Source organism: Zootoca vivipara, chromosome 11, assembly GCF_963506605.1.
Source record: "Zootoca vivipara chromosome 11, rZooViv1.1, whole genome shotgun sequence".
NCBI lineage: Eukaryota > Metazoa > Chordata > Lepidosauria > Squamata > Lacertidae > Zootoca > Zootoca vivipara.
Genome location: NC_083286.1, coordinates 39,258,106 through 39,272,640, shown reverse-complemented (window position 1 = coordinate 39,272,640; position 14,535 = coordinate 39,258,106). Strand labels below are relative to the sequence as shown.

The 14,535-nt window shown below is 41.3% G+C and overlaps 1 protein-coding gene across 1 annotated transcript in view; it reads left to right on the top strand.

The window, feature by feature from the left end:
* Positions 1–14,535, top strand: part of IPO11 (importin 11) — a 69,412-nt gene that overhangs the window by 1,466 nt on the left and 53,411 nt on the right. Inside the window, exons 2-6 of the mRNA XM_035100450.2 lie at positions 3,241–3,341; positions 6,819–6,891; positions 8,270–8,473; positions 12,008–12,140; positions 12,936–12,994. Of these exons, the coding sequence (XP_034956341.1) occupies positions 3,241–3,341; positions 6,819–6,891; positions 8,270–8,473; positions 12,008–12,140; positions 12,936–12,994 (570 nt within the window). The remainder of the gene's footprint in view (positions 1–3,240; positions 3,342–6,818; positions 6,892–8,269; positions 8,474–12,007; positions 12,141–12,935; positions 12,995–14,535) is intronic.

The following is a 14,535-nucleotide window of genomic DNA, read 5'->3' as shown; positions in this document are numbered from 1 at the left end:
CAGTATCTTCTTTTACGCCCCTTGAAATTCAGAATACACCTGCCTCAACAAGGGATCAACTTTGAGCATGTCCAGCCAGACCTGAAATAGAACGTTGGGCTTCAGAAGTTCAGTCTCCAGCAGATGTGGTGTTGATTGAAATTGGCATTAATAGCAAGTGGCACAGTGGCTCCGCTTGCATGTAAAACTAAACCATAACTTACAGTTATTAGACAATGCTGTGTGGGCTGTCGGCTAAAAGTCTGAGCTTTCCAGCTTCACTCCTCTTTTCTGCAAGTGGGTCCACAGACCATGCAGAGGGTACCTTAGCGTTGCATCAAAACATAGGCTCCTGGCTTGCTTTGCCCTGACACATCGTTATTGCTAAGCCAGTGTCAAAGCCATGGCTACAAGTTGGCTTGCAGTTGCCGTTTGTTTGCCAAAGCAAACTGTGGTCTCGGGTTCAGACATACAGTGGAACCTCGGTTTATGAACACCTCGGTTTATGAATTTTCGGTTTATGAACGCCGCGGACCCATCTGGAACGGATTAATTCACTTTCCATTACTTTTAATGGGAAAGTTCGCTTCAGTTTATGAACGCTTCAGTTTATGAACAGACTTCCGGAACCAATTACACCCATGTTTCAGTTTATGAACGCTTCAGTTTAAGTACTCCGCGGACCCGTCTGGAACGGATTAATCCACTTTCCATTACTTTCAATGGGAAAGTTCGCTTCAGTTTATGAACGCTTCAGTTTATGAACAGACTTCCGGAACCAATTGTGTTCATAAACCGAGGTACCACTGTAATGCTGAGTTCAGCTCTTTTGGAAAGGAGGAGGGAAGCAGAAGAATTTGGCTGCTTGCACAGCCTTCGCCTACCTGGGGCCCTCCAGCTGGTTTGGACTACAACTTCCATCAGCCTCAGCTAACACGGTTGTCCTGGCTGATGGGAGTTTTAGTCCAAAACTGCTGGAGGGCACTAGGTGGGCAGATCCTGTCTTAGAATTATGTGCAAACATGACCAGTCTTTCCTGTATACTTAGATACTCCTTGTGTGAAACAAAAACCTACAGTTGGAAAAACCGAAGGAGAGGAAGCAAGCACACTTGCTTTTCTAGTTTACTCTGACCTAAGTCCTTTCCAGCAAACAAGGGAATTTATTTGTTTCCAATTACCAAAGCTGAATTTGCCCCTTAAAATTTGAATGTCTTTCTACCTCTTCTAATTAAGAGCAGCCCCAAGGCTACTCATGTTAATTCATTTAATTGAATAAGAATTTAACGTGGCTCACATTTTGTAAGATGGAAACAGAGTTTGGACAGATGATTTATTGATGTGATAGCTGATGGCATGGAATATTAATTTTTAGCAATGTTATATAAAAGACAAAATTTAGAATCATACACCTCACTGCGTGCAGACATAATGATAAACTGTTGGTGCTGCTGCTCTCTTGCTCCTTGCAAGTTGGATATAAATAAATGAGGGAGTCTTGACTTTACATTGCATCCGAACCAGGTATTGTGGCTTGTTTCTGCCTAACAATCCACCATTCACTAGTCATCCTTTAGCCAAGTTGCTTTAATAGACTCTGACTTGTTAGTATACTATGATCTTTATTTAGGTGCAATAGGTAGCCAGGTCTTCATGGTTTGTTATTCCCACTCATACCAGGGGAAGAGTGAAGTGAGAGCAATTGGGCAGCATATACAGTGGTGCCTCGCTAGACGAATTTAATTCGTTCCACGGGTCTTTTCTTATAACGAAAAATTCGTCTAGCGAATCCCATAGGAATGCATTGATTTTTTTTTGGATTTTTTTTTTTGCCCATAGGAACGCATTAATTGAATTTCAATGCATTCCTATAGGAAACCGCATTTCGCTAGACGAATTTTTCGCAAAACGAATTCATCTAGCGAGGCAACCTCCGCTAGAAAAAACCTTTCGTTAAGCGGAAATTTCGTTAAGCAGGGCATTTGTTAAGCAAGGCACCACTGTACTAGTGTGTTGCTTGGTTATAGTTAACCATGAAAAGTCAGAAGCCCTGGCATATTTTAAGTGTTAACTTGGTCTCTGTGTGCAAGAATCCTAATGTTAGCAATGCTCTCATTAATTCTCATTAATTTCATTAGGCAAATGGATGAAATGGATTGTGGCGATATCAGCCCTACTCAGTAACTAATTACTGAGTGCTGTGATCTTCCTTACAAGCCAGGATCTTAACTTCAAACCATGGTTTAAGATCCTGGCTTGTTCAGGAACAACTAGATTTAATGGTCAGGGGTCCCTTTACCTTCACGTACTGTAGCCTGAAGCAGGCCTCTGAATTTGTTTAACATAGCTTGCTCATTTTGCTGAATAATGTCTATGTTCTCTCCTTTTGACTAGTGGTCTTTTGGTAATTCTGCCTTCTGATTTTCAAAGTGCTGGATATTGGGCCTATTTTTGCCACATTTGATAGGAATTTATTTGTGGCTGCTTGTATGAGAACTGGGGGATGTTTCCAGCCTTCTCATGTGTGTTTATATAGTGGATGGATGGATAGGCTGCATCTACACTGCTGTGTCTTCAAAAGCCAACAGGCAGCTAGTGCTTCACTGCAGAGCTTACAGCCTGGGAAAATTCCACTTCACACTGAGATGCTTGTAGTTGATCTAGTTTTTGGAATTAGTCCAGTGTTGTGTCCATTAAAACATGATGGCCGGGAGAGAACATAAACCAGCTTGTTGATGATGTTGAATTAGGAAGGGAATGAAAGTGTTGACCTTATTGCTTTGGCAACATCCAGTATGAATTGGTGTCCATTATAGAGTCCCCCCAGCCCTTTTAAATGCCACTGCAGTAGATTGGATATTAATTACAGTAGACATCTGTAATATGAGTGAGGAATGAGGCAGAGACTGGGGGCTCTCCATTCATTTCCTCAGCCTATGCCATGTTCTCAGACATTCTCTTCCCAGAGGTATTGAGTGGCATATAGCAACTTAAATAAAATAAAAAATACAATGCTTAAACTCTGCATATTCTTCTGTTGGGGGTCAGGCTAAAAAGTAAAAGCAGATTATGTATTTCCTGGTCAAAGATTATGACTAAATTCATATTACATCCAATATTGCTTTTGTTAAAACCTTATTTTTTATCAACACAGTTTAGTATTATAGGGAGGCTTCCAACCATTATGCCATTCTCCAGTGCTAAAATGATGTGTACTATAGAGAGAGAGAGCGCTATGTTTAACTCTATACTTTTCTTCCAGAATATCTTCACAAATCACACCTTGGATGTAAATGTGAGGTGGTTAGCTGTGCTTTACTTCAAAAATGGAATTGACCGCTATTGGAGACGTGTGGCACCACAGTAAGGAACATATTCTCTGTGCTCTTATTTTGCTATATATATTCTTTTAAAAGTTGCAGTTCTGAGAAACATTTGTGGTTCAGACCAGATTGAAGACTTTATATCAGGGGTTGGCGGCCCACAGGGCTTGTCTATCTGACCCGTGGTGACCCCTGCCACACCGCCCACCGCCCGCTCTTACCGGTGTGGCGTGGTGCAGCACAGGGACCGACTTCCAGGTTGATGGCGCCTGTGTGCATGTGCACAGGTGTTCCTCCGACCCGAATATGCACCAGAAATAGCGTGTGTGCACGTGTGCAGGACGGAGAAGCTCCCGTGTGCATGCACACATGCTATTTCCGGCACACATCCGGGTCGGAGGAGCTCTGGAAATAGCGTGTGCACATGCACACGGACGCTCCTCCGACCCAGAAGAGCGTGCGTGCGCACATGCTCTGGCCCATCCTCCAACGGACGGAGCTTGCCGACCCCTGCTTTATATCCTATCCTGTATATCCCTTTATGCAGTTCTCCAAGGGAAAGCTTCCTTTATTCATTTCAGAATTCTCTAGCTCTTTCTGTGATGAACCGGTGTTAAGACTAGTGTGGAGATCAACCTTAATCAATGGCTAACAATCAGGGCCGGCTCTAAGGCAAGGCTGTGTGGTGCAGGGCGCTGGGCTGCCAGGGGGGTGCCGAGCGGCTGCGCCCGCCCGCTGTGGTGGGAAACGGGGCGGGGGGGCCCCCACCGGAGCAATCTTTGCACCAGGGCGCCCAATATGCTGAAGACGGCCCTGCTAAGTTTCATTGATTTTTATCTGTGTTTTTAATGATTATGTATCTTTGCTTTAAATTGCTCTGTGGATTTTAGCCATGTTTTTCCTGCAATTGTATTTGTATGCTGTTTGGAAAATTCTTTGATGAAGTAGTTTTTACATTTCATTAATAAATGAAAATTAACTTCTCCTGTTTGCTTCTTACACCCTTGTTTTCATCAGTTCCTCTAACTTTAGGTTGGTATCTTTCATAGGACTAAATATTTAATGCAACTTCATGCACTTTTAACTTAATTTGTGACAGGTATACAGTGGTGCCTCGCTTAATGAATGCCCTGCTTAACGAAATTTTCGCTTAACGAAAGGTTTTTTCTAGCGGAGGTTGCCTCGCTAGACGAATTCGTTTTCGTCTAGCGAATCGCGGTTTCCCATAGGAATGCATTGAAATTCAATTAATGCGTTCCTATGGGCAAAAAAAAATTCAATGCATTCCTATGGGATTCGCTAGACGAATATTTTCGTTATAAGAAAAGACCCGTGGAACGAATTAAATTTGTCTAGCGAGGCACCACTGTATGGGGGAAATATGTTGGTAGAAGAATTCTGAGATTTTCTGAAGGTAGTTCTAGAACTTGGTGCAACTATATTTTATTACTATATAGAATTTATTTATCTTATTTCATGGGTTTAGATAGCTTCACAAATGTTATCTAAGTACTGTAATCAGATTTTTTTAGTGGTGGAGGGAAATGGCTAAATTATAAACCTGATTGTGTGAAGCTCCTGTGTGGGGAATAAAGATCACTTTTACATTCCTGCAGATGTCAGTATTGCATCACATGAGCAACTTCTAAATGGCTTTTTTTTCATTTTCAATATCACATAAACACTTTTGCTTAAAGTGCTTTAGGAAATATTACACCTGGTTATACCTGTAAGGTGAATCTATCCTTTTCCATTTTCTGTTGTGTTATGCTTTTTCACAGTTGGAAAAATGTTCCGCTTGCCTAAAAAGTGACAAATCTCTTAATTCCCCATGGACTTCCACAAATGTATTTAGACATGGCACAGCAACATTTCTTAATGCTAACATTTAAATATGACCCCTAATGCCAGTTAAATTCCTAAAACGCTTTGATAGTTTTTGAAAGCTTGGTTTCTTAGCTACGATCCTGAGAAAAGTAAGGGGAGAGCCACATTGAGTGGAAGTTTCTTTCTCAATAGCAGCTATGCCTTATTCCACGTTGCCATCTGATTTTAAAATTCACCTGAGTCTTTTGTGCGAAATTTTGAGGACATAGCCCAGGAAAGAAAGAGAGACTGGCCTCTTGAATAATTAAGCTTTTTGTCAACTTTTGTCAATTATATTACTGATAAAATGTAAAAATTTTCAACTGTCTCTTCAATTAATCAGACAGTCATATTATTTGTATGCTGCCTTTCCAAAGTTAATAGCAGGCTCAAGGTGGCTTACAACATATAAACAATAACAGTGGTAGCTCGGTTTTTGAATGTAATCCATTCCCGAAGACCGTTTGAGTTCCGAAACATTCAAAAACCAAAACTCAATAGCCAACAGCTAGGCTTCAGGATCTCGCATTCAGCGGAAGCCGTGTTTCCTGTTCAACCTCTGAGACGTGTTCAAAAACCGAAGCATTTACGTCCGGGTTTATAGCATTAGAGTTCCGAAACATTTGTCAACGGAGACGTTCAAAAACCGAGGTACCACTGTACATAACTACAGTGGAACCTCGGTTTACGAACATCTCGGTTTATGAATTTTCAGTTTATGAACGGCGTGGACCCATCTGGAACAGATTAATTCATTTTCCATTACTTTCAATGGGAAAGTTCGCTTCAGTTTATGAACGCTTCAGTTTATGAACAGACTTCCGGAACCAATTACACCCATGCTTCAGTTTATGAACGCTTCAGTTTAAGTACTCTGCGGACCCGTCTGGAATGGATTAATCCACTTTCCATTACTTTCAATGGGAAAGTTCGCTTCAGTTTATGAACGCTTCAGTTTAAGTACTCTGCGAACAGATTAATCCACTTTCCATTACTTTCAATGGGAAAGTTCGCTTCAGTTTATGAACGCTTCAGTTTATGAACAGACTTCCGGAACCAATTGTGTTCATAAACCGAGGTACCACTGTACAGTGTTATGTATGTTTAACACTGACTATGTTTAACATAGTCATAACCGAAACTTCAAAAATACACAAGCAAAGTGATCAATTTCTACATCAATAATAAGATCCAAAATACAGCTTTTATTCTCACTTGTTGATGTTTATGAGCAAAGCAAGTGAAACCTGTGCATTCCTCCTTGGGTATCATACAGTTAGATCAGAAGGTATCTTCCACTTCCGGAAGGACTGTTTTACTCTGGCTGCTATTGCAAGAGAAAAGTGGAACTAAACCCAATTTATATTCTTCAGCTTGAGCAGGAAACATATAAGGAACTGCAGTGGAACCACTTGTGTCAACACTTATGCAAGCTCTTGTACAAGTTTGCAGAATAGTGCTTATAGCTATTTTCTTTCAGCACATGGTTCTTTGGATCCAATCTGTAGACCTTAGGCTTGCCTCAAACATTACTGTAAAACAGGTGTCATTCTTCCAGTATTCTTGCTAAGTAGAAGAAACTCTCAAACGTTTAGATAGTAAGAAATGAGAAGTTGTATCTATTACGTGTATTTATTTTCTTTTAAAACAGTGCTCTTTCAGAAGAGGAGAAATCCACATTACGTGCAGGGCTTATTGCCAATTTCAATGAGCCAATAAATCAGGTTAGTGATTATAAAAAAATTTAAAAAATCATATTAACACTCTAAGGCTGTATCTTGTAATTTTAAAGTTTAACATTAGAATTAAGTGGGTTGAGGATTATTATTATTTTTTATAAAAGAAGCCTATTACATGAAGAAATAATTCCTGCTAAATCTCAGAGAGATGATATTATTAATGGTGGTAAATTAGCATAGCCAGCAAGTGTATCCATTGTGCATTTAGAAGACAAGTCAGAGATTTGTAAGGTTAATCACTTTTACTCTTCGTTTTCTGTTCCTAATTTTCAGTAGAATTGTTGGCAGAATGAAACCTTAGCATCTAAGTGGTCCATTTTGCAGGATGATGGCCTGCTTTTATCAGATTTATCACCTGATCTGAGAAAGTGGCAGTTGTCAGGTGTTATGTGCATTTCTGGACAATTGAATGTGGGACAACCCAGCCTTATCTGTGGGGTGAGATGGGCAGGCTGATAAAGTGTTCAAGTTGGAGATAGTAGAGTGTGAAGTTTGTTGGAGCAAAGATAGGGAAGAGTCTTGCAGAAAAGGCAGCCAAAATTATTAAGGGGGTGGGGCAGTTCCCTTTTGAGGAAAGGTTACAAAAATTGGGGCTTTTCAGTTTAGAGAAACAACGTAACAAAAGTGTGTACAATTATTCATGGTATAGAGAAAGTGGGTAGAGATATGTTCTCAATGCTACAGCTCATGGACAAGCCCTGAAGCTGAGTGTTTGAGGTTTGTCTACGTAGATAAACCGTGGAATTTGCTCCCGCACAAGAATAGTGATTGCCAGCAGCTTAGATGGCTTTCAAAGATTAGACAAATTCATGGAGGATAAGATTATTGGTGGCTACTAGCCCTGAAGGCTATCTCCACAGTCAGAGGCAATATGCCTCTGAATATCATTTGGGGGGGGGAATCACAGGTCAGAAGAGTGCTGTTGCGCTCAGGTGCTTCTGGCAGGCTTCCCATAGGCGCTTGGTTGACCACTGTGAAATCAGGATGCTGGACTCAATAGACTTTTCAGATGAGGAAGGAAAAAATCCTATGAGCTGGGGAGACCCAAAAGACCCCATGAGGACTGAGCATGCTCAATGGCCATAGAATATTGACTTCTGGCCCAGTGGAAATAGGAAGCTGGATCAGAGGGGGAAAGGAATGACTGATTGGAAAAGTGAATGGGAACATTCCTTGTTCTTAAATCTTAAATTTTGAATTGAGTTAATTTATCAGCTTCGCCAAACTCAGCAAAATGTTGCCTGAAATTTCATCAGATGTGTGAGGCTATTTAAAATGGAAACCAGTCACTTTAACCAGGACTGACTCCCTTTTGGATTCAGTCCTGCTGCCTTAACCATGTTCCCTTTGGCTGTCTTTGCAGATTGCCACCCAGATTTCTGTGTTGATTGCCAAAGTCGCGAGGCTGGATTGCCCTAGGCAGTGGCCGGAACTTATTCCCATTCTTGTCGAATCTGTTAAAATTCAAGATGATCTCCGACAGCACAGAGCTCTACTTACCTTCTACCATGTCACAAAGACTTTGGCATCTAAACGGCTTGCTGCAGATAGAAAACTTTTCTATGATGTAAGTATCCCTTCCAATAATGCAGTCTTGGAGTCAGATTGGTTTCTCCTATCAGGCATGCTATTTCATTTCTTCTGATCCCCACAATTGAGAAGAGAGTAATATGACAGCAGCATGCAACTGGGAACACAGGAAGCTGCTGCCCAAGGGAACTCCAGTTTGAAAGTATTTCTTTTTAACCTTGGTTGTAGCTGATGACAGCCTGCTGGCAAAATGTGTCATTTTGATCAAGTGCTCCTTTACAGCACAATATCGGACAACTCAGTCAATTTAATGTAATGTTTCCCAGTCTCCTGACCACGATGAAAAGATCCAGAGTGCCCTCCCCCTCTACTGTTGAATCCCCCTACTTCCACTGTCATTACCTAGTGGTTAAAGCTCCGGTCTAGACCCTCGTAGACCAGGGTTCAAATCTCCACTCAGCCATGAAGCTCTCTGGGTGACCTTGGCCCAGTCATTGTCTCTCAACTTTAACCTACCACACAGGATTGGGAGGATAAAATGGGTTGAAGGAGATATAAATGTAACAAATAAATAAAATTATGTCTGCACCTTGGTTAACATAAACCAGCAGCTAGCTATAAGCCATCATTTGAAACCAGCTTCAAACTATCGTTTTCTATTCCACTGTAAGTTTTCCCCCTCACTGCAGACATAATGCCACAATTGCTGTTGGAATTGGGAGGAGACAGCGCACAAAACCCTCACTGCACTTTATAATTGCTGCTAATAGAAATGGGAAGGCATGCATTATTTTCAGGGTCAGGGTGAATGTAGTTGCATTTTATTTGTTTTGTATGTAAGGATGCACCCTTTTCTTTCTAATACTCCTGGTGTTTTTAAACTAAAAGAATCACCCTAAAATATTTTAAAATAATAGCTAAATAAATCATCTTCAGATCTTGAACTTCATACACACCATAAATTTAAAGAACATTCTCTCGCCTCAAGAATCCTGGGAACTAGTTTGTTAAGGGTGTTGGAAATTTGTAGCTCTGTAAGGGGTAAACTAAAAGGGACGTGGGTGGTGCAGTGGTCTAAACCACTGAGCCTCTTGGGCTTGCCGATCAGAAGGTCGGTGGTTCCAATCCCCGCAACGGGGTGAGCTCCCATTGCTCGGTCCCTTCTCCTGCCCATCTAGCAGTTTGAAAGCACGTCAGGTACAAGTAGATAAATAGGTACCGGTCCGGTGGGAAGGTAAACGGCGTTTCCATGCGCTGCTCTGGTCGCCAGAAGCGGCTTAGCCATGCTGGCCACATGATCCGGAAGCTGTCTGCGGACAAACACCGGCTCCCTCGGCCTATAGAGCGAGATGAGCACCGCAACCCCAGAGTTGGACACGACTGGACCTAATGGTCAGGGGTACCTTTAAGGAGTAAACTACAGTTTCCACGATTTCTAGCAGGGGGTATGTGTTTTAGATGTGTGGTGTGTATTCAACCAAAGTACACATCTTACTTTCCAGGCCGTCCTTAGTCATGGTTTAGATTCAGATGCAGCATAACTAAGGAAAACAAGCCATGTTTAGGTATTATGCTTACACACATTATACTAGTAAAGGTGATCTTTTCTATTTAATAGAAACTGTGCTGTGCATCTGCATTAAGCATTAATAGTTATGATATTGTATGTGTGCTTATGATCCTGTTCGGTTATTTGGGGACTAAAACAAGCCTTTTCTCTGGCTTTATATTTCTTTAACTGTACTTTTTCGAAATGATAAACCCCATGCAAGAAGCTTAATTTTGATGAGCCCAACACAAAGGTTTATAGTGGGAATACATAAACAGTTTTTAAGGGCAGTGATATTGAACAGTCTGGAGCACGCTATACAGGAGAGCAGATGGGTGTTTCCTCCCATGAGAGGGTGTGTATAGAATCTTTGATAGGAAGAAAGCATGCTTATATTCCTGCAGAATAATAATAAAAAACAAGCTATTTTCTGGAAAAGCAATTGCATTTTAAGACAAATTGGGTTATGTCTAAGACAAAAGTACTTGCACAACATTTTTTTTGTTTACAGCCATCTGTCTCCATCTTGCAGTGTTCTGAGATAATTTAAATAACTTTGGGTGGGGGAAGTTTAATTAATTTGAAATTTGCTTAGCTGTGTTTCTGTCATTATCATAGTTTTAACACAATGCTTATACCCGGAATATTTTTTCAGCTTGTCTAAGGTACATTTTGCTAATCACTACAGCAGTTTTCATAGTACAGCATATAGGTTCACCTTCAGAAATGTATATGTTAACGTCTGAGTTCTGTGTGTGTCATTGTGTACATTACTGAAATCTTGATGACAAAGGCCCAATTCAGATAATCATTTCCTAAACCATAGCTTAGATGATTGAGAACCATGAGTTCACCTCTCCTCCTTCATATGTGACAGGAGAGAGAGAGAGCCACAACTTCGTGTCACAAACCATGGTTAGCCTTGCACTTCCATACTCTTCATCCCCACCCCTTTGCAGATTAGAGAGGTAAGCTTTCACTTTTAGAACAAGCCACCGTTTTGTGCCATATGTGAACTCAAGGAACTGTGGATTGCTCTGATTAAGTACAGTTAAAACAAAACATGATATCGAGTTTGATCCTGATACTGTTTTAACTGATTATGTTTAGAACAAACCTCAACTCCCCGACTTCATATGTGATGCAAAATTGTGGTTTGCTTTAAAACTGCAAGTGGAACTTTTCACTCTCCTCATACCTGCAGAGGTGTGGGGAAAGGGGAGTGTTAAAGGGCAGAGCTCACCATGGTTCATTGCTGATCCTCAAAACCACATGGTTTATGGTGATCTGAACTGGGGCAAAGTCTGACAGTGAGTTTAGTAAAATGTCCAACTCAGTAGAAGTATTCACATACACTGGTGTTTGTTTCAATTCTGTTGAAAAGGAAACCTTTTCTGTCTCAATGTGAGACTGGATGTGGCTAGATTAAGAACAAACTGAGTGTTCCATATTTATGTAAAAGCTCCAAAGGTTCAACCGTTGTTAAGTGATTGGAATTGATTCTCGTCACAACCATCTTTTGCATTCCACTTTTGGGATCTGGTTAGTTTCAACAGTGGTTAAGATAGGTAGATCCCTTAAAGGCATAGAGGAGACTTTAGTGAGAAGAAAGGAGCACATGATCTGCAGATCCTTAATCATCTTTCAAGACCAGAACTGTTTTATTTTAAAAAATATTTATTTATTCCCAATATTTATAAACTGCTTTTCACCATAGATGATTTTCCATCACCATAAAAATACACTATTAAGAACAGTTTCAGTTAAAACAGTCATGAGTGAAGCTGTATTCCAAAATACACTTACTAAAAAGTAAGTCCCTTTGAGCTCACTGAGACTTATTGCGCTTTGCATTGTGCTGCTGTGTCCCAATAAATCCATTGGAACAAGTTAGTCATGACTACCTTAAACCCCATTACTTTCCGTGGGATTTAGGCATGATTAATATAGTTGGATAGGTTCACTGTGTTCCGTTAACAAGAACTATTTTGACTAGTAATTTATTTATTTTTTACATTGCAGTTAGCTTCTGGAATTTACAGCTTTACCTGTTCCCTGTGGAATCACCATACAGATACATTCCTTCAACAGATTTGTACTAAAGATGAAACTGCTACGAGGAACTCGCTAGAAAGAACTCTTTTATCACTGAAAGGTAATTAACAAAATGTGTCAGATCAGTATGAATGTGCACAGTAAGGTGGGCTTTCAAATTTTCTACTAATGGAGTAAGACATTCTGTCTCTTCAAAGAGTTGCATTTGCATAGGGATCATAAGAGATTTTATTTTATTTGTGTCATTCACTGGTTGCTGAGGGGTATGCAAAATTCTTTCCAGCACTTGGTGGACTGGTCTCGGAATACATATTTATGTTAATTTTGAAAGCCCATGATTTATAAGAGCATTTTGTATGTCTCTCCTACAGTGCCAGGTAAAATTGAGCCATTCATATTTTATACTGGTAGGATGTTCCATCCAAACACTCTTTGTTCCAAACTGCACGTTCATTATATTCTTGGCACTCTTTGTTTCAACTTGCATACACGTTTTGTCTTGAGCCGCAGCTTATCATAAAAATATTGAAACAGCATATTGGATTCCTGCTTTAAGACATGGAAGTGTGGGTGAAAAGATCGCATTCGCTCTTGAAACAGCAACCAAAATATTCTGTGACCCTTTGGAATTGGTTCTGTTATATTTTCTTTCTTTATCTGCTGCTGGTTTTTTCTCATTAGTGGAATACTAACCATGTCCTGAGAGAGTGAGAAGCCAAATGTTTAAAATTTCCAGTTTATTTGGGTTTTGTTTTTTTTAAAAAAGCGTTTGATATTTTAAGAAATTGAAACGTTTTGCCACAGCAGTTCTTCACTGTGTTGGCTATTAGGCCATGAGTGGCTTTCATGGGAGTAGTAATATTTTATGGGGCAGTAACATTACTTCCTTTTTCAGTGCTTCGTAAATTGACTGTTCATGGGTTTGTGGAACCTCATCGGAACGTAGAGGTGATGGTAAGCAAGGCGCATCCTTTATTTTTATAAGTATATTGGGCCTCGCCCCTTCTTTGCCATTATGATTAAAATTTCATCTTCAAACTGCGACAGCGTTAATACTACAATGGATGTCTAGAAAAGATTTGTCTGGCAAGAAGTTAGGAGTTGATGCTTGTACGGGTGCCCTTTGGACGCTTGGCCATGCAGGTTTAGAATCAATGTAGCATATTGTAGCTTATTGTAGTGTCTCCATCCCCATCATTCAGCCTGGTCACTGAGGTCCAGCGCCAAGGGCCTTCTGGTGGTTCCCTCGCTGCGAGAAGTGAGGTTACAGGGAACCAGGCAGAGGGCCTTCTCGGTGGTGGTGCCCGCCCTGTGGAATGCCCTCCCACCAGATGTTAAGGAAATAAACAACTATCTGACTTTTAGAAGACATCTGAAGGCAGCCCTGTTTAGCGAAGCTTTTAATGTTTGATGTTTTGTCATGTTTTTAATAAAATGACCCGGGAAACCCAGCCAGATGGGCATGGTTTATTTATTTATTGAATTTGACTTGATTTGATTTTCCTGAAAGCTTTTAAGGTAATGACAACAGGTACAAAAGGAATGTGAAGTATGCTGCCATATAAGTAGGCTTGTTAAAAATTTATACATGTTGGGGAGAGGTCCCCAGTACCTATTATGTTGATTAAATACTTCTTAGTGCAAATAATAATGTTGTGCAAAGAAGCATGGTCCGCCCCCGCCACTTAATGAATCCAAATGGTTTCCAGAGAGTGGTAGGGGATGCTTTATCCCATGTTGATGGCCTTTCAGCCGATTCCCTGGTGGCCCGCTGGAATGTGGAGTTAACCAGGGCTATTGCCTGTTTGGCTCCGAAGCGCCCTCTCCGATTGCATGGAGCCCGCACAGCCCTGTGGTTTTCCCCAGAGCTGAGGGTGATGAAACAGTAGCTGAGACGGCTAGAGCGCCGGTGGCGGAAAACTCATTCTGAATCCGACCGAACACGGGCTAGAGCTCAACTTCGAGCCTACCAAGTGGCAATGGCGACGGCGAAGAGGACCTTCTTCACCGTTTCTATCGCATCTGCAGAAAACAGCAGCAGGAGACTGTTCCAGGTGGTTCGCAATCTATCCGAACCACCTTCGTCATTGGGGCCTGGTAGGGACCCCAATATCTCCTGAAATGCTTTTGCAAAGTTTTTTGCAGATAAAGTCGCTCAGATTCGGAGGGAGGTAGACTCCATCGTGGGAGCAGGGCCGGGGCGGGAGAGTGCTGGAGCCCTGTCTAGTCATGTTTCATGGGATCAATTTCAATCTGTTACCTCCGAGGATGTGGACAGGCTGCTTGGACGAGTGAAACCAACCACCTGTCTCCTTGACCCTTGCCCATCTTGGCTAATAAAAGCGAGCCAGGAAGGGCTGGGTGATGGGCTCCGCGGGGTGGTAAATGCTTCCCTCTATGAGGGAGTATTCCCAGACCCGCTGAAAGAGGCGGTCATTAAACCGCTTCTTAAAAAACCATCTTTAGATGTGGCTAATATGGCCAACTACCGCCCA